The sequence below is a fragment of the Fundulus heteroclitus genome, chromosome 12 (genome assembly GCF_011125445.2).
Source record: "Fundulus heteroclitus isolate FHET01 chromosome 12, MU-UCD_Fhet_4.1, whole genome shotgun sequence".
Lineage (NCBI taxonomy): Eukaryota > Metazoa > Chordata > Actinopteri > Cyprinodontiformes > Fundulidae > Fundulus > Fundulus heteroclitus.
In genome coordinates, this window is record NC_046372.1 from 32,804,448 (window position 1) to 32,823,941 (window position 19,494).

Below are 19,494 nucleotides of genomic sequence, written 5' to 3' on the forward strand. Positions count from 1 at the left end.
AAAAAGAATGATGCTTATAACAAAAGTAACACTGTTTTTTTTCTTGTTGGTATTTTTATAAAACTATCGTCCAGAGAAAAAATATGAACACCTTCAACATTTGTTTCTTTTAGTGATAACAGGGCATATTGAAGGAAACAACAGCATGAAGGGGAAAAAAAAAAAAAAATGTTACATTTTTATAAACGTTGCTTTCAGTCGCTTTTGCATTAAAAGAATTTGTGAATCAACTGTTAATCTTTACAATTCATCCTTTTCAGTTTTAGGCTTTGAGTTAGCAGTATGACAAAAATGTATCCTTGATGAAGAGATATTGGAAAAATGAGTAAAAAGAAAGAAACCCAGCATAACTCTAACAAATCAAAAGAATTGCATAAAAGCGATTATGTTACTCAACAAGTTCAGGCATCACTCCATATGGCAACGGTATCCCAACGGTACGAATAGAAAGGTCAAGACTTTAATTTGGAGACTTAACAAAGCGTCTGTACCTATGAAAAGCACTTTCATAGATACAGTACTTAAAAGCATCTGTGAAAGTCAAGTGTCCATGTAATTCACCATAGTAAGAAATTAATGCTTTTGAGAAAACAGTAATGGTGTTTTCACACCTTGAATGAGACGTTTTGAGTGAGTGATTTACATGTCATCCCTATGTAAAGGCGCTTTCAAAAGCAAATTAACAGTCTGCGATGCGAACAACATGAAATGGGCGAAGAAAGCGAAGTAAAGCTGCGTATTGAGCAAAGGGAAATTTCGAACAATCTGAACGTTTTATGCGTTACATATTTAGATCGTACAATTATACTGTATTTCTATTGAGCAATGATTAATTTACTGACCAAAGACTCCTGTAGTTTTGGTCCCGGAGGGGGATCAGTCCCCGGACATGGGACAGCAGCTCCTCCTGCTGGGTCCTAGAAAGATGGAAGCACCGCTGGAAGTGACCGTCAACCAGACACAGCTACAGGTGGTGGTACTCACCAAACCGGGCGCGTCTCTGGAGGATCTGGTGGACACAGGGGTTCCAACGCTGTTGATTTGTTGTTGATTTCCATATTACCATGTTACATATAGCGCCGTGACTTGCTCGGTAAAATCCATCTAATCACGGTGAGTTGAACAGACAGGAGGTAGATAGATGCTCCTGCTGTTGGATACCGTGGTGAAACCGGCAGGGGAAAATGACTGCGCTGTCAGGGGGGATTGTTTGGTTTGTTAAGTGATCAATGGAAGGCGATCCGGTCAACGCATTCGCCTGGGTCGTGTTCAGTGTGAATGTAGCTTAAAACTCTGCTAGTATTCAGGTAGACCATAGAGATTTCTGACTCATTTCTGAGCAGCATTATTCCTCTGCCACACATGGGTATCAGCACTTCTATTTCTCTCAACAGCGGATGTTAGAATGCTTCACATCAGCAAGCCACGGTCCATATTTTACTTGTAAAGGTTAATCTATCCTACAAAAATGCAGAGGTAAATATATTACCTCAAAAACACCATTTGTGAGGCCAATCATTCTCTGTAAGTGCATCCCCAGAAAGTTGCCTGGTCCTAAAAAATGATCCATGGACATGAGTGGACGTTTTTATATGCAGATCCGTCACAAAAAAATGAAAGAAAAAGGAAAAAGCAACAGGAGATCTTATCTTAGATGCTTTATGGTTTCCCATAACCACCGTGATGGTGTGGGTGCTGACGTAACCATTGGGCTATGTGTTGTTTCCTGACCTGTGTTGTCTCCTCTTCCCTTAGTCTTTGGTTGTCTCTTTACAAGTCTTCGTCCATCTGGAGAAGCATTTTTATCATCCTGGGATAAAAAGTGTTTCCAAAAAAAAAAAGAAGACAGGTTTTTGGTGAATGAAGGAAAATTTGTCCTTCTCACATATATTTACATTCACAAAGATCCCCAATGGTAGCAATACTGAGAATCTCCGAAAGATATTTGAGTGCACACGCCATTCTTTGTGTGTCATCTAACAAGTTGAAAAATTGCTGTTACAAAGGTATTTTTTGTCATAAAAGCAATTCACCAATAACAGTCATGACTGCCAATTAATACTCCATGTATGGTAGTGCACTTTCTGATTAAGGGGTTAGGAAAGTTCAAAACAAACAGTGGAAAAAAAAGGATTGTGAATTATTTATGTTTGTACCGTTAAAATTTGTGGGTTTTGTGGCATTAAAACATGATCTTTATCAACACATGTCACATTCACGTCTTCATTAAAACGTTTATTGAAATTTTGTGGTGGACAAAAAAACACAACGTGTTAATATGTCTTAATATCTCTTTGCAGATGCACAGTACAGGAAGAGGATGACTGAACTGTTACATGTTGATCTACTGAAGAAAACTGTTACTGTGACTCCTGCAGCGCCTGAGACCAATCTGCCTTGAAGGCCAGTTAAAGCGCAACAACAGCTGAGTGAAGCTTTCCCAAAGAGGACGAACGGACTGACTGAAAGCAGCAGATTTGGACCGGAAAGGACCGCCGTGACTTTTTTTTTTTCTTTTGTCGAACAGGACTTTGGCTGCTGTAGAATGCTGCTCCACAGACATTTGTTGACACCAGACGTACTTCCTGTTGCCATCCACATGTTGACACGTTGTTTACAAAGAGTATTCATGAAAAAGACAAATGCACATTCTGAATGCATTGCTAATCCTTCAAACACAGTGCACAATATGAGCCCTGTGGTCACAGAAATATCAGCTTCAACTTATTATTTACAGTGCATTAAGTGGTAAGTTATGTATTTATGATACACTGAATCTGTAGCAAAATGACAAGTTCTGCTGAGGTTGGCGTCACTGTAGAGACTTTCTCTTCACACAAACCTTTCAGTGTAATATCCTCCAAACCAATGAGCTGTGCAGTGAAATAACCAACTCTGTCCAAACTTGTTTTTGTTCTGAGCCTTGGCTCTTTGTTCGCACAATTCTGCCTTGATTCCTCTGTTTTGTTGTTATCGTTTTCATTTTGTCATAATGTGAAAAGCGTCTGTTAAGAAACCTTCAATATGATTCTGGTTAGTACGTGTTTTTGTGCAAGCAAGGTACAGTATTTTAACTACAGTTAAATATATATATATATATATATATATATATATATATATCAAGTAAATCTGCTATATGCTGTGTTGCTTACAAGGTCTATGCCAATATAAGCTCAGTAATACTCTCCAAATAAAGATAAAGATGGATTTTCTAAAGGGAACTTTTGCTTACACATTCTCTATTACTACACTATACCATAAGAATTTAGGACAATATTGTTAAAAAGGGTTATTTTTTTAAATGAATTGACAAGGATTTAGACACAACAAATAAATGTAAAAGAAAATTGTTTAATAATTTTTAGAGACAATAGTCAGGAAGCTATGAGGGAATAGGTTTGATTTAAAGTGCAATTCAAGCTAAAGAAAAAGTGAGCCTGTCTTTCTTAAAAACCATTAGGTAATGATACCACCTCAGCTTGGTAGGGACGTGGTACAGTGTGAAATGTGTCCTATTTTCCGATGCATGCAAATATAACAAGCAGCACCCCTGACGCTGTTTGTCCGGGTTGTGGCTGTTTGGGCACATTCAGATTCCTGGTATCGTCCCTTTGGCCCTTCAGCCTTTATTTTAGTATGATGAAATGATCCTCCTGAATGGAAAACATTTTCCTGTTTTCTAAATGTGGCTCCAAAGCAGCTGTACCTCAACTGCAGGCAAAATAGTAATCAGCCGTGATAAGGTTGACCTCATGCATACATCGGGCTATGGTTGGTGTTAAAAAAAAAACAAGTTTGTAGGGTAATGGAACACATGTCATTCAAATTATGCAATCAAAATAAAATCTGAACCTGGGTAACATCAAACCATTTTAAATGCAGTTATATTTAGATATTTATTAAGAATGCCTTAGAATTGCAACATAAACTAGCAGCAAAGAAATAGTTTCATACTGCAGTGAATGTTGCTCTGAAAGCAATTTCTGACCATTTCTAAATACTAAACTTGTATAAATATTTATTAAAGTAGGTGATGAATTTGTTTATGGCGGCTTAACTTTTACATTGGTCTTTTTCAATCTCATTAAGGACTTGTTGGTTGAGTATTGACTTACGCATTTCTTGTTATGATGGGTCTTTGCGGCTGCTCCCTTACGCAGGCGTCGCCGCAGCAAGTCAGTACAACGCAGACTTGGCAGAGTTGCTCTTCCTGATGCAACCGAAATTCAAACTCCATATGGATTTACCCCACAACACCACAAAGGGACAGATTTGTGCATTCCCTGTCAAAATCCAAAACAGAAGATTTCGTCATCCAATTTAAAAGCAAAAAAAAATAAAAAAAGAATATATGTTTTGTCCAGGAAAATAACATAAAAATAACAGAATCCACAATTTCACTTTTTTTGTTTGTTTTTGCAATTTGTTTTATCTGTAATAGTCTGATTGTGTTAAACTTGCAAATTATGATCAACATGTGCACATCAGTATAACAATTACATCAGATCACCAATTAGCATTTTTGAAATGCATTGTTATTTTTTGTTATTATTAAATAGTTGGTCAATTTTAAACATACCTCTTTATTTGGACATTTGCATTCCTGTAACACTCGATGTTGAACTTCCAAATTAATTCACTATAAAACAAAACAAAAAAAATTGAGTTTATTGCAGTTAAGTTTATTTTTGTATTGGGGGGTTTTAAAATGTCAAAAATATTTTAATCTAACAGCATATTCATTGTTACGTCTTTGTCACAGCTGAAAGAGAAAGGAGAGAATGGCAACTCAGGACAAAATAAAGATGGTTTTGTGTACGATGACATCATGTTTTCTTTCTTGTTGCTTTTCCCTGATCCTCGCTCTGATTTATCTCCGGAGGCCCTGAGGGGTCCCGACCTGCGCACTGGAAACCACTGACCACAACATGGAGCGCTGAAAAATCACTGCTGATATGGGCTCCAGACCCAAAACTGCTTCTTTTTTCCTCAGTGTTGTTTCTAGCCATCCTCCGCCCACCAAACCCACCACTGTCCTCTTGTCTTGTGCTGGACGCTGAGGGTCATCTGCTGTTATGAGAGGAATTCAGATAATTTGGGACCTTTTAAAAAAATAAACCAAGAGCAGAGTGCAGGACTTTGAGAAAACAAACTGCGAGCAGCCGGCCGCTTCACCAGATGTTCTGTCTGACTGCAGGATTATCGGAAGCCACAGCAAGTCAGAAGTGGAAACAATTATCCCGTCTGAACTTATCGTCTGATTTCTGTTAGAATGTTTTGGACCGGCGCAATTAGCTCCAAATCAATTGTAAACATTTGCTTTGAGAGGAAAGAAAAGACAGCGGTCTGATTAGCTGTAAATACAAATTGTTTGATGTTTGTGAGTCAACATGTGGCAAATTTGGATGTTTTAAATATACTTTTATAAGGCAGACGTATATTCATTACACATTCATAGCACATACATATCACAGGTTTCCTGAATTGTGTTACACAAAATATGAAAATTATGTTGGCAGTAATTCAAGATAATTGAACAAGTCACATTTTCACCTTGTAACAAAATTATTAAACTCTCTACCTATCTTTATTCTATTATATTTTTTATGTTTTATTGACATTGGACAACATCATGGTCGCTGAAACTATGAGCCTCATGTTGGCCACAAAGTGTGCTGGCATATTCCCTTTTTCACATTTTGTCAGACAACACTGTGGTAAAATGGAAGAGATAGACGGTTTGCAAACCTCTTCTGCAGATACGATCATAAAATCCAGCAAGTTTGGAGCACATAAACATTTAGCTCCCACTTTAATAACTTGTAGAACCCTCTTTCACTGCAAGCTGCAAGTCTATAGAGGAAAGTCTCTAACAGCGTTGTGAGGCTCAAGGTTAAAACCTTTTCATGCGTTCATTTTAAGATTTCTCCAGTGCAGTCAGATCGGATGAAGAGCATCTCAATAGCAATTTTCAAGTCTTACAAAAATTAAAAAAAATTAATTAGATTGAGATCTGGGTGAGTCTAACATATAACACATTCCTTTGTAGCTCTGGCTGTATGTGTTTAGGGATGTTGTGCCCCTGCTAGGCTAAGTTTTGTGTTTTTATCTGCATCCACCCGCCCATCAGCGACGTAGCTTGATTACTTCCTAATGAAAACAGAAGGACTGCTCTAATTCATGCATTACATCCTCATCCCTCATCATTTACCTCAGTCTAAATAAAGTATATGATTTCTGTATTCGCTCCATGGCTCTGCATACGGATTTTTGAATAGGACACCAGCTTAAAAGATTTAAATTAGATAGTTGATATGTGTATCCTGGCTGTCTCGCTCTCTGCTGCCTGATTACAGTTTTTGTTAAATCTTGGACCCACTTTGCTCCTCGCTCTTGATTGTTGTATGCATAACCAACACTTTAAACATGCCGGGATCTTTTTGACACAACTTTTCCGCCTCCCTGCTCCAGCCGAGCCAAACGGGACCGCAGCCAGGGGTTACCGCTCACTTTTCCTAATGGGAGGCACACAAATGTTTCCAGAACTTGCTTCGCGAGGAGCTTTGACACCGGTGTTAGGCTTCAGAGCTCCTCAGGTCAGACTGTGAAAAAGCCAGTCCGCTTCCACAGTATTAGAGAAGGATTTGTATATGTAACCCGGTGACTGAGGCACGTACAGGGTTTATTTTTAAACCTTTGCCATGACATCATCTACCCTATAATACCACCATGATTTGATATAAGATTAAAGTGATCTGAGTTCAACAAAAGGTTTTCTTTCAAGAGACAAAATGAAAAAACTTTTTTTTTTCCTAAGTGAAAGGCCACTTCTTCTATACTTACAACCTAAAATCTTCTGAAATCATGAGAAATATACTTATAGGTGCTGAAAATTAAATTTTAAACTTGTTAATCTGCAAGTGTACATGCTGTAGATATGTGAAGGCGTGAAATGGCCGCATTTTATTGAGTACTACTTAAAAAGAGACATAATCTTCACAATCCCAGTTAGAATCCCTGCTATTTTCCAAAAGCTCTTATTCTATAATTGTTAAAGTCCAGTGATGAAAACAGGACGGTGAAATCTGTCTCTCTGCTGTCTCCTCAAGGCAATCCCGTCCAACTAATTGAAAAGCTAAGTGCCTGATTTGGCCATCTACTGCCCTCTAGTGCAGTGGTTTTTGATTTTCAGTTCCTCAATGTGAAGTGCAAAGCCTGGTTTAGTTTTATTTCTGCTTCGTAAGCTATAAAATGTTGATTCTGGGTTTGACTTTTTTGCTCCTTCTTGATCCCTTCAAAATTATTTTTTTCTTCTCTGCTTCTCTGCCAGGGGGGAAAAAAATCTCCCAGCTGCCTGATTCTGCAGTGTTGTTACAACTTGAAGAGCTTTACACAGGAGGCTGAACATGCAATATTTATTTTTCATTCAAAATGTATGTTTATATCTGAGAAAATCCATTTTTGTCTTGTGACTCAAATATATAATACACCTTTTCTCCAGTTGTGTAGGCAATTTGCTGCAATAATAGTTGAGTTTAAAATGCACATAACTGGCTGTATTTGACATTAAAGGGATAGCTCAGCATTTTTTTTAAGTTAGGTGCATTTAAAGTTTAAATACAGTTAACCCCTAGGTGTGTAACTCTCCTGTCTTCATTTAGTGTAAATCCAGATTAGTTGCTCTGAGAGGCTAATCCAAGAGGGACCTGGAACAAAGTGGTCTTAACACTACTCCAGTCAAACATCATTTGTGATTTGTGCGAGTACTGTGTCACTTCCACCATGATTGCACTGGGTTATTTCTTCACAGAGAAACAAATGATTATTTGTCGAGGAAATAGAGCTTGGTGCCGGTGTAGCACCAATAATTGTTTTATGTGAAACACTACTGAAAACATAAAGTGTTTGCAGTCAGTCTAATACAGGGGTCAACAACATGGTGCCCGCTCGAGGACCACACGTGGTGCCCACGAGCCTGTTCTAAAAAAAGCAAGCTGCATCTAAAACTTTATTTTATTCCAATACTATTCCTGTTTATTCACACTTGCAGATTTAAAAATGACAATATCTATAACAGAGCATGCACATTTATTTATTTTACATAAAGTTAAAGTGAACTCTGACTCTTGTAGTATAAAGGTCAGTACTGGTAGCCCTTTATATGACACCAACACCAGTGAAGTAGCTCTCAGTTTAAAAAAGGTTGGTGACCTCCGGGCTAATTTAACCAGCATAATATTTTTTATCTCTACACTGCTTTACCTTGATCTCTGATTACTCTGACTCCAAATCATACTGATCATCTTCTTGCGCCCATTCAACTCTGTGTGGTTCAGCTCATCCACAAAACTTAACAGGTCCAAATTGCAACAAACAATTACCGGTGATGTAACAGCTAGCTGAAACACACACATATATTTTAAATGATATCCCAACGCTTTAATGCTTTCTATTCACGGCGCATGGTGTATAATGGTACACAACAGCATAGCAAGCTAGAATTGCCATAAACTTACCCTGTAAACGTTGGAGGGAGCTAATCATTTCGTCTTCGATCCACGGCCTCAAAAAGGCTTATCTTTGTCTTCTTCATCTGTTCTAACACTCTCCCAGTCCCTCCAGTCTTTCTCTTCCCTGTCAACTCCTTATCTCTTCTACAGTAAAATGATTACCTACAGTAATCTGATAAAAAATATAGACTGAGCAGCTCGCTTCTTAGCTATGTGTCCATGCTGTGTTTTGTTATTGTGTGGCATAAACATTTTGTCACCTCACTTTTCTATCTCCTAGTGCCGCCTTACTTCGGCCACCCATGTCCGGCACATTCAGTTAGCGACACAATAGCGAATAACATCTAAAAGACCCCTAGTGAAGCAAATCGCAGTGGCACTGTGGAAAATAGGCATTTGAACTGTAGAGAGGAACATCCAGACTCAGGGTGTGTCCAAATTCAGGGGCTGCATCCTTTAAAGGCCACATTTGAGGAGTGAAAAGCTGTGAATAAAGTTGGATATAATGCTGTCTGTGACATAAAAGTAACTGTAAATAAGTTATTAGGTGAGAAGTTAGCTTCATAAACCTAAAATATCTGCTCAGGGCATTAACATATTGCTTAATTTTAAAAGGGCTTGCACATACTCGGACAATCCGCTGCTGCACCACAGGCGGCTCGCTTTGCCAGCTCTTAGCTGACCGGGCGGACGAGGCTCGCTATGCTGAGAGAGTGCGCCCTTCTCCCGGCACATTGCTTCCACACTCCCGCTGGTTTTCCACAATGAGTTAAAAACAGAAATATTTCAGTCAGATGTTATTATGTAGTTATTCTCTACATCTAAATTGATTTAAACTTTGCTCCGAAATTAAGGTTAGTGTCTAAGTGGTAAAAAAAACTTTTACTGATAAATTACACAAATAGTATTTGTCATCCATAATTTGATTTAGTGGTATTTTTCTATATCAACATATTATTTGAGCATTTGGCTGATTAATAAGAATACAATGAAAAATTACAATATTTTAAACAGAAGATTGTAAGCCATCGTGGATATGTAAAGCAGAAAATATAAATTGTGTAGAGTAATTTAGAGTGAAGACAGCGGGATTAACTTTTGGGCTCCATTTGTTTGGATTCACGGCTGCTTTGCTGTCAGCGAAGTCAGCGGGCGTCTCATTTCACAAGGCGATCTCTTCTGGTTATCTCTGTTTCGCGACCGACAAAGGACTGAGCCCACGTAGACCGGGTCCTTCAAAGGATGCTGCCTCTGAATTGAGACACATCCTTAGTGTAAAGTAATTGTTGGCTTCTGTATAAACGATCGGCCAAAGAAACACAGCCTCAGTTTAGAGGTTCATAAAGTTTGAGTAAACCATCAAAACGCTTTGAAGATTGGGGTTGTTTTACGATGGTGACAGTCGGCTTTGTTTTGAAATGCTCCATCAACACTACTGTTTAGATGGTGTCTTATTGCCACAGCTGGAACATGGCATATACATTAACACATTGGTTCAAACCTTATTGAGCAAATCTAACTTTTCTCCACAGAAGAATTATGTTCAGCAGCAGTATCTCTTATATGTGGAGCTCTTCAAGGTCCCATCCCTATTATATAAAGTATCTTGCCTTTACAGTGCTTTGCTGAAAACATCTAAATCCATCTCTGCATTATTAACACATATATTTTTTAGGAATCTTTAATGGGCTGTGGTGCTCAATGCCAGTATAACATTAAATTTACTTTAAAAAAATAAAACAGAACGTCTGCATTGAAGACCCAGGAATTCAGTCGACACAGAATAAACATTTATTTCAGTTTATTGACAATAAACGGGTGTTACTGGGAAAAGAACTGACTGGAGCTCTTATTGGAATCACTGTGGGAGAAGAGTAGTGTTAGTGGCCAAGAACAACTCAGTGATGGCGATAGTGCACTGAATGAAAGCCACTAACCTCCTCAGATGCCGGGAGGTTGTACTGGCTCTGAAGATTGATCACAGCGGCTCCGTCTGGATGATTCAGATCATTGACTGACTGATCTGAATCACAGCGTGGCTAGACAGGGAAATGGCTAGCGGGGAAGTTGTTGTCAGTTCGGGGGTCATGCACAGGGAATCAATCCACAAGGCAGATGTGTCCAGGCAAGGGGTTAGTCCAGAATCCAGGCGAGATAATCGCTAACAGGAGGCACACAGTGAGCGGAGTCTACTAAGCAGGGGCAGAGACAGGAGACAGGTCCGAGTCCCAGCTTTGATTCATTCACGAGAGACAGGAGAATCCAGGCAGGGGCAGAGACAGGCAGGCTTGGTCGAGAAGCAAGGCAGGAGGTCGATGTCAAGAACACAGAAACCAACTCGAGAATCCCATAGGGGCAAGGCAAATAGCAGCTTTTCAGACAGGAACAGATAGGAATCATTACAAAAAGCAGCCAGTTTTTGGTGTAAATCAGGCATTCCTTCCACGCTGGCAGATGGTACATAAGCTGCTGCTTGCCTACATGTCCAGGGCTTCCTTTACTCAACTGGATCAATTTTGAGACTTTATTGCTAGTTCACAAGGTTTTTAACCTTCTCACCCCATCATATTCAAAAGACCTTCTACGTCTACTACAACCCTGATTTCTATCACCAATTAGAATTGAGCCTGAAACAGACAAGCAGAGGTAATCATTCCTTATCAGTATCAATAAAGTTATTAAACCATTTATCGATCCACACAAGAACTGGACATAGTCTGGAGGCTTTTAAAGACCCTTTTCTACTTTCCACTATTTCAAGATGTTTGTGTCATCTCTTTGAATTAACATCACTCTTTTTGCTGCTTTTATTGCTCTTATTAGATTACATTTGTTGTTGTTGTTTATTCTAACATGCTTCCTCATGACTACTGTCTAATTAGGCTACAACAGCAACAGCTAACCCCGCGTAAACAAACCTTGATGAGGCCACAAAAGTCTTTTTTCAAGTTGTCAGTTCTTTAAGATGGGGGATAAAAGCCTCAGCTGCCTGTGTCCTCACCAAAAGTGCTAAATGATTACTTTTATTTTCAACAGTGGCGCTTATTTGATGAAAGCTCACGGTGATGGCAAAGGTAAACCAACCAGACCCACAAATTAGCCAGTCACAAACTCATCCATCACTGTTGTCTGGGTGACAGTCTCCCAATACGTGCTGCAGCTTAGCAACAGCATTCAAACAAAAGTCTGGCTGCTTTGCACGCTGCCGGGTCTGGCTGGGTTCGTGATGAGCCGACCCAACAGAGACGATGATGAGAAAGGGATGAGGAAAGTGGTCAACCAAAATGGGAGACCCAGGACACCATCTGTCCATGTTTACAAGTTACCTCTGTAGTGCCGAGACCTGAAACAAGGCGAGAGTGAGCCTGTGGGCAGGACAGGTTATCTGGCAGGAAGAGGTGAGTAGCATGCTGTTTCTTTTGAAAGCTTTATTAAAACTTTGATCTACCTTGAAGGAAAAACCAGAGATGAAGCATTTCTCACTTTAGGACAATATTTTTAAAATTATATTTTATTTCTGTGTTACCTTATAATAAATAATGAATGCAAAAAAAAAAAGAAGCCTCGCTTTGTGTATAACTATGTACAGCAGGAGACATCATACAGAAATTGTGAAACCAATATAGTCAACTCAGGTGTACATAAAATTATTTCGATTTTACAATCAACACTGAGGTTTCAATCATTTAGACACATACTTGTGAAGGGATCACGGTCTGAAAATAGATTTTTAGTAGAAATAGGGCAATCCTTCTCATCCCAATCCCCGACCCACCTATACACTCCACACGTGATAGCACTTTTATTAGTTTCTCTCAACATAATCAGATTTTTAGAACGTAAAAAAAAACATGAACAGAAGAAGGCTTACAGCAGATTTAAATGAAGCAAACAGACTGCTGAAATGGTTCAGTGTTCCAGCTATAAATACAATACTCTCATAGTACCATCAGATTTGTACCTTAAAGTACTGCATTAGTTTTGAGCACTAATGAAGCTAATTCACACTATAGGTGACAAGAACAGACACTCATATTTATTCTCTTATGTAGTCCTAAGGGTGGTTAAGGGCATCATGAATCACGAGGTGAAATATAAAGCGACCTTTAACATTTAACTTGTTACAAGAGTACAACTGCAGACTAGTAAGCTGAGGATCTTTGAAACACTGACATCTCAGGATTTTAACTAAAAGGTGATTTTGACAAGGTCTATGCCCAAGTCCAAGGTTTTATTCTGCATATGGGTCAAGAAACTCTCTAGAAACATGACAGAATATCACTGCAATATCCGTCATGTGATTGTGTTTTTTTTAGTATTTTGAATTTAGTAAGATTTTCTGATATCTTGAGGAAGAAATTAGCAGGTAAATAGCAGGTAATGAAGAATACAATCAGCCAGGGGTAACTTTGAGGTAGACCCAAACAGAGAAACACTGTACTAAGGGTCATGTAAGGTGGTGGTAACATCATGATTAGGCTCTGTTTTACTGCCAGTGATACTGTAGCATATTGCACAAAGCGCATGGAAAATTATAGACAGAGAACCACATCCAACTTTTTAAATTTCACCTCTAATACCCTGCTAGAAGTTTGGCAGAAACGTGTTGATGGGCCTATGTGGATTAGAGAAAATTCAAAATAAATTCAAACTTGTCAGTTGTTTTACATGTCTGTCCTGAAAACACAAGTTAAAGCATGCCTGTTCGCTTGCTTCAGCAGAGCAGGAAACAACACAAATACATCAAAAAAGACCAAATTAGGAAAGCATTGATATCTATAATAAGTGTAAATAAACACTGTATTTCAGTAGGAGTATGTTGTGGATGAACCTGAAAGAAACAGACAGATGAGGTATCCATGTTGCCATAATGTCGCAATGCAAAACAATCTGTATTTGTCATATAATGAAATGATAAATTATTTTTACATGATCACCTCTTATAGTTGCTTAACTCCCGGGTGAACATTTATTCCAGGTTTTAGAAAACATGATTTCTTTGATTTCATCTGAACTCTTAGTGCTCTGGTTTGATAATAGAACTGCTCAGTGTGCAGTTTCTTTTCCTTTGTGGTGGTAAATTAAGCATTGCTTTAAATAGCCAGAATTTGAAAATACAGTTAAAAACTTTGCTAGTTTGAAATGTTGCTGTTTTAGATAAGTAAAATGCAGGCCACACATAGGATAAAGTAAACAATTTTACACTGAAGAAGGAAAATACATAAACTCTTTGCTGTTCACCATATTTGCAAGACGAATCAAGGATGACAAATAATGAATTTCAAATAGTGGTCCCATAAATGGAAAAAATATCTTTACTGTCAAAAGCATTGTTATTCCTTGCAAAAGATAATGGAAAATAGACATAACTTCTAAATGTTAATGAATTGATGACAGCTGTTCATTGTCAAGTGTTTGCTTACAGATGAGTCATACATGTTCTGAGAAATTGCTTATAGAAAATCCCCTGTGGAATATGCTGTGGATTTTATACAAAATTGAAGGCCAAGGGAAAAAATAATGAATTAAAAAAAGGGCAGATAGTGCTAAAAAGGATAAAGAATGCTAAAAACTGTGTTACATGTAACTCTTGTCATTTGCACTGAAATCATTGAAATGCATAGGATGGAATTAAATAAAATTCTTCATAAGGTATTTTTTTTTATAGATTAAGCTTAATAAACCTAAATCTGTTTTTTTGTTATGGTTCCAACAACTACAAGTTCAGAAATGCTGTTTTTCCCCAGAGTATAAAAGGTAAAAAGACTTTAGCGCCTTTCACCATATTGTAATTACATGCTGGGGGATCTTGATTTGCTTTGGGCATCAAATAAAGTCCAGTCTTGATCCTCCCTGCAGACTTACTCAGGCTTATCTTCCAGGCAGCAGGGATCCAGTATTGTTGCTGGGTTTGGTAATCAAAGGGGCGTCTGTTTGGAGAAGCTTCTGGAGGATATAGAGAAAGTTTCAGGGTGAACTATTGTTCTCCCAGCTTTCGCCCAAAGTCACACTAAGGCAGATTGTGTCAGATTCAATGTGCTGTGATTGCGCAGGTCGTCAAGGTAAACGATGGCCTGAGCAATCAGCCTTATGAATGAGGCTATACTATTATTTTTTTATCCGACAAGTGGCTGTTCACTCTAGCTAAAATCATCTCTCTTGTCTTGGTTGTGTTTTGCCTTAGGCAGAGAATTTTCCTTTTCCTTCTGGTTCCTTTGCAGAAGCTCTGTAATGGAGATTTAGAGCAAGATGCTTAGCCAGTGCAGTAAAGGAGCTCCACTGTACTCATCATTTTAGCGGTGAAATGCAAAAAAGTGGGAAATGACTGCATTAAAACCAGCTTGTGATCTGAGCCCCCCCAGTGATGAACTGTATGCCTCCTTGATGTTGGTAAAATCCAGAGTTTAATTGTCTCTGGTGCAACAGGTAACATACTGGGTGAAGGTGGGGACGGCAGAAGACAGGCTGACATGATTAAAATCCTCAGAGATCAGAAAAAGATTCTGTGTTTGGAGTCTTAAATAGGAGTTTTAAACAATTTTAGACTTCCATTTGTCATTATAACTATATTTAGATAGAAGCTTAAAAAATAGTTACACATGTTGGCTTAAACAATTTTTTTAATAAAAAAAATTCACAACAGAATGAATGGTTGGATACAATGTTTCTTTTTTTAAAGCTTAATGTTCCGCAAAAAGTAACAACACATGGAAGAAACTCAATTCAATTAGATTGTAATTAACTTTACTTATCCCCGTAGGGCAGTGAACAACTGGCGGCCAGCAGACCACATCTGGCCCCCAGAATATTTCTGAGGTCAGGAATAGCACAGTGAAGATCATATATATATATATATATATATATATATATATATATATATATATATATATATATATATATATATATATATATATATATATATATTTATATATATATATATATATATATATATATATATATATATATATATATATATATATATATATATATATTCTTCACTGGCCCTCACAATTGTCTGCAGAGAAAAATTCTGGCCCTTGGACTAGCTGATGACTCCTGCCGTAGGGTTATTCACAGAAACTGTGTCCATCCTTCTTTTTGCAGATGTTTTATGTTTAGTTTGCTAATTAAATATTTAGTTTGGAACAATGACATTTCTAAATTTATGAATAATATAGTGAAAATATGACTTTGAAAAATGAACCCCATCTTTTCTACTATGTTAAATAAACCTATGCCAAATTTTTGACCATGTAACTTCACAAACCGCACCCCTTAAACTTGGACTGAAATGTTGTACAATGATACATATTTTTTTTAAAGTAAAGTTTTGACTTTTGAAACTTTTGCAGTGCTTTTATTGAAACAAAAAACTGTGATTCTTAGTTTTCCCAAAAAATCCTGTTAAACTCTAAGGTTCTGAAGAAAAATCAAGGTGCTTGATATATTTGAATGCATTGCATCTCTATACATATGACCCTGTGTTTCTGCAATCATCAGACGAGGATGTAATGTTTTTTTTTTCCTGTACCTGAATGATCTAGTAAACACTCTCCTACTCAGAACTGAGTGATTTTTTATTTCATTCAATTCTGACACCAGCCACAGCATAACGGCAGACAGAGGACAACATCAGACTACCCTGTAGCACAATTATTCCTTACACACAGCTCTTTTTCCCTTCACCTGGTGAGGCTCTAGTCCCTTGTGTGTGTGTGTTAAAGTAGAAATCCAACCTGTCAAGCTGAGAGAACAGTGAGCCTGGTGTGGCTTTCTGTGGGAACAGAGCATGTGATGACCACAGGGCTCGGCAGCTCAGGCCAACGAGCCGAGGAGAAAGACATGGTTGGCTGATAAAAGAAAGTGAATGCTTAAATATGATGTTTCTTGTTTTATGCGAAGATGAGTCATGTCACATTCAAGAGCTACATGATTTGACTTTTATTGCGAGACATTATAAATGCCATATGTCACCAAAATCTGCTCTAAACAAAACACGCTTTTTTCCAGAAGAATTTATTTAACGTGTTTTAAATTGTGCAGATACCAAATTATGCATTTTCCATAAATGTTATACACCAACAGGGAAAAGTTCAGTGCGCAGTACAAGAATATAAAGTGCCTTTTTTAAAGTATTTATAGCTGTTTTTGTCATGTTGCCACCACAGTAAAAGTATGAATAAAAATCCATTCTAGACATAGAATGACTCATATTTTTTTGTGAGGGAAAAATATGAAAACGTTGATTTTTCTACATCTTCACAATCCTGCATTGCATTATAAAATCCTCCAAAAGATACACTGAAACTGAAGACTTTAATCTTACAAAATTTTGGGGTGGGGGTGAGTTAAAGGGTATGAATACCTTTTCTAGGTGTTGGTTATTGAGCAGAGCTATAACTGGAGGGCTATAGATAGAGGAGATCTTATAGCAGAGATTTTTCCTGCAGTTACAAAATAATTGATAAAACAGCACAGCCACTGTTGACAGGTTAACAAATCCCCCTGTGTCCATGGCTTCTAAACTCCATCCCACCAGGGCCTGCAAATAATTTAACTTCTTTACAGAGAAAATACAAAAGATTAGAGAAGCAGTCTGCACATCAACTTTAAACTGAAACACCATTAGTTCAACTTTGTAGTTCAACTGTTTTTAAAAGCACTAATATTTGCTTTTAGTTTCCATTTTGACATATTTTATTTTGCTTACATTTTATCCCAACTTGCTTTTATTATGTTTTATTTTCCAGTTTTAATCATGTAAAGCATTTTTTGTTGTCCTTGTACTGAAATGTGCTATACAAATAAATTTGCCTTGCCTTGCTTTGAATTAAAAAGGGAACACAATTTAGTGCACAAGCATCTTCATGAACAAAACCTCTTGCTGCAATATTAAAAAGTAGTAGTCCTGTTTTTTATTCTCTTTAGCACTGAGTAATCCTTTGCAGCACACTTTTTGCATATGAATGAAGGTCTGTTCGGGCAGACTTTTACAATTTTTAGCTATTTCCACATTTCTGAAATGAATTTAGCTCATTTTAGGCTCAAACAGTCATGGGCCTCAGCCTTAATCAAATCAATTTAAATCAGTTTTCAGATAATAACCATCACACAGAAAAGAGAGAAACCCAACAACACTCTTCTGACCTTAATCAGTATTAATTTAATTATTATTCTGAATACAAAATAGATGATTGCATGATTGCAGAAGATTTGATTACCTCTTGTTCTTCTCTACAAAACATTTTTTACTTTTTTCCCCCCTCGTCTACCAGCTGACGTATGTACGCGCTGCCCACTGTTCGCCCCATCCTGAGCACAATCAGAGACCGTAACCTGGACTCTACGGTCGGATCAATCCCTCTGGCTCCTCCAGCAGCACCTCCTGCTGACCCTGCGGCTTTTGATCCACTCTAAAATCTGACTGGAGCTTTTCAGCCTCGGTGAAGCCCTGAAACGTGAAACCCATCACCTGAACTTTAAAATGTCTGGGTTATTGTTGCAGGTTCAGCTACTGCATTGCTGGGTAAATGCCGCTATACTGTTACAGCAGCAGGAATGCATGGAGCATGATATTAAAGCTAATTTGGTTTTTACAGCAGAGGTATATGCAACGGTAATTGTAACAGAGAGCAAGCTGTGGAGGCAATGAGTAGGAATGGATTTATATTTCATGGGTATAAACTCAATATAAACAGAAGAGATCAATTATAATGAAAAGCTTTGAAGCACAGCCGTGGAGGATTTTCCTCATAAAACATTTTCAAATAACTCTTTTGCTTCCCTTTACATAAATACAGGACTGAGACGTATGCTTACATAATACAACTCCTTCAAAAAGTAATCTACAAACAGCCAATTTAATGCTCTCAGGAGTATCACTTTGTGGTTTAACTGAGAAAAATGTGTGACCATTTTTTAATTCTATTGCGAACATTGCCAAAAAAAAAAGTTCTTATATCATTTTTATAAGATTAGAAAAAAAATTAAAGCACTGTTTGGCTCATTTTGCACAGTTGACAGAGGTTACCGTTTTGTTTTATTTTCAATAAAGAGTACCCAAAAAGCATGGAAGCTAGAAGACAAAGTTTAATTTAACAAAATTGAACAGGCAAAAACTGAAGGCCAAACAGTTGATACGAACCAGACATGAGTCTTAAGAAAACTGGATTGTGACTAATTCACAGCAAAAACATTTCCGTCTTAGAAGGTTTAGTCACTGATGAATGGCCGTGATGAGAGAAGACAAAGACGAAGCAACTGAAGGAAAACTAAAGAGGTAATGGCTGAGTACAGACACAATTACTGAATGCTGGTAAACACTTAAGCAATGCCAGAACAGGGAGCAATGACCAAACAGAGCAAAACAAAAATAATCTTCTAAAACACCTAACAGACACACAAATATGGCACAAACAAAAGTGACAGAACCAAAGTTCCACACATTTTTCTTCCACATTCATTGTGCATCAAGGTCCACTCATTGAAAGTTACCACAAATCTTTGCAGTGTTGAGGAGATTCGCTCTGAGGCAGAGACTTGAAAATGCATTAAGCCTTTGGAAATCTTCAGTCCAAAACAGCTCTGCATAGCTCTTAAATTTGTGCTGTGGAATAAAAAAAGCTTTCAACATATTTTTTGAGTCGCTTTGTGAAACCATTAACATTAATTCTTACCAAAAGATTTTACCCCTTAAATACCAGTTTTAATTAATAAAGTCTGTGTCTCTGATATGTTCATGGTGGAGAAGGAGTTAGATGCAAACAAGGTTTTTAATGATAAAACAAATAAGGAAATGTACAAGGTAATTCAGAGGAGGAACAGGTTGTGGGACACAGGTGGAATATACAGGCGGTTAAAAAAGGGCAGGGTAACTGAGCAAGGCAGTAGAAGGGGAGAATCCAGTGAGTTTATAAACTGAGGCAGGGTTGGAGATTGAGAAATGAGGCTGCTGAAGGAACAGCGAAGACAGGACAGCAGGGAG

At 37.8% G+C, this 19,494-nt stretch overlaps 1 protein-coding gene across 1 annotated transcript in view; it reads left to right on the top strand.

Annotated features, from left to right (window-relative positions):
- adrb3a (adrenoceptor beta 3a) overlaps positions 1 to 3,212 on the top strand; it is a 44,869-nt gene extending 41,657 nt beyond the window's left edge. The window contains exon 3 of the mRNA XM_012863334.3: positions 2,301 to 3,212. Coding sequence (XP_012718788.2) covers position 2,301 — 1 coding nt within the window. The 3' untranslated portion in view covers positions 2,302 to 3,212. The remainder of the gene's footprint in view (positions 1 to 2,300) is intronic.
- The last annotated feature ends 16,282 nt before the right edge of the window (positions 3,213 to 19,494 follow it).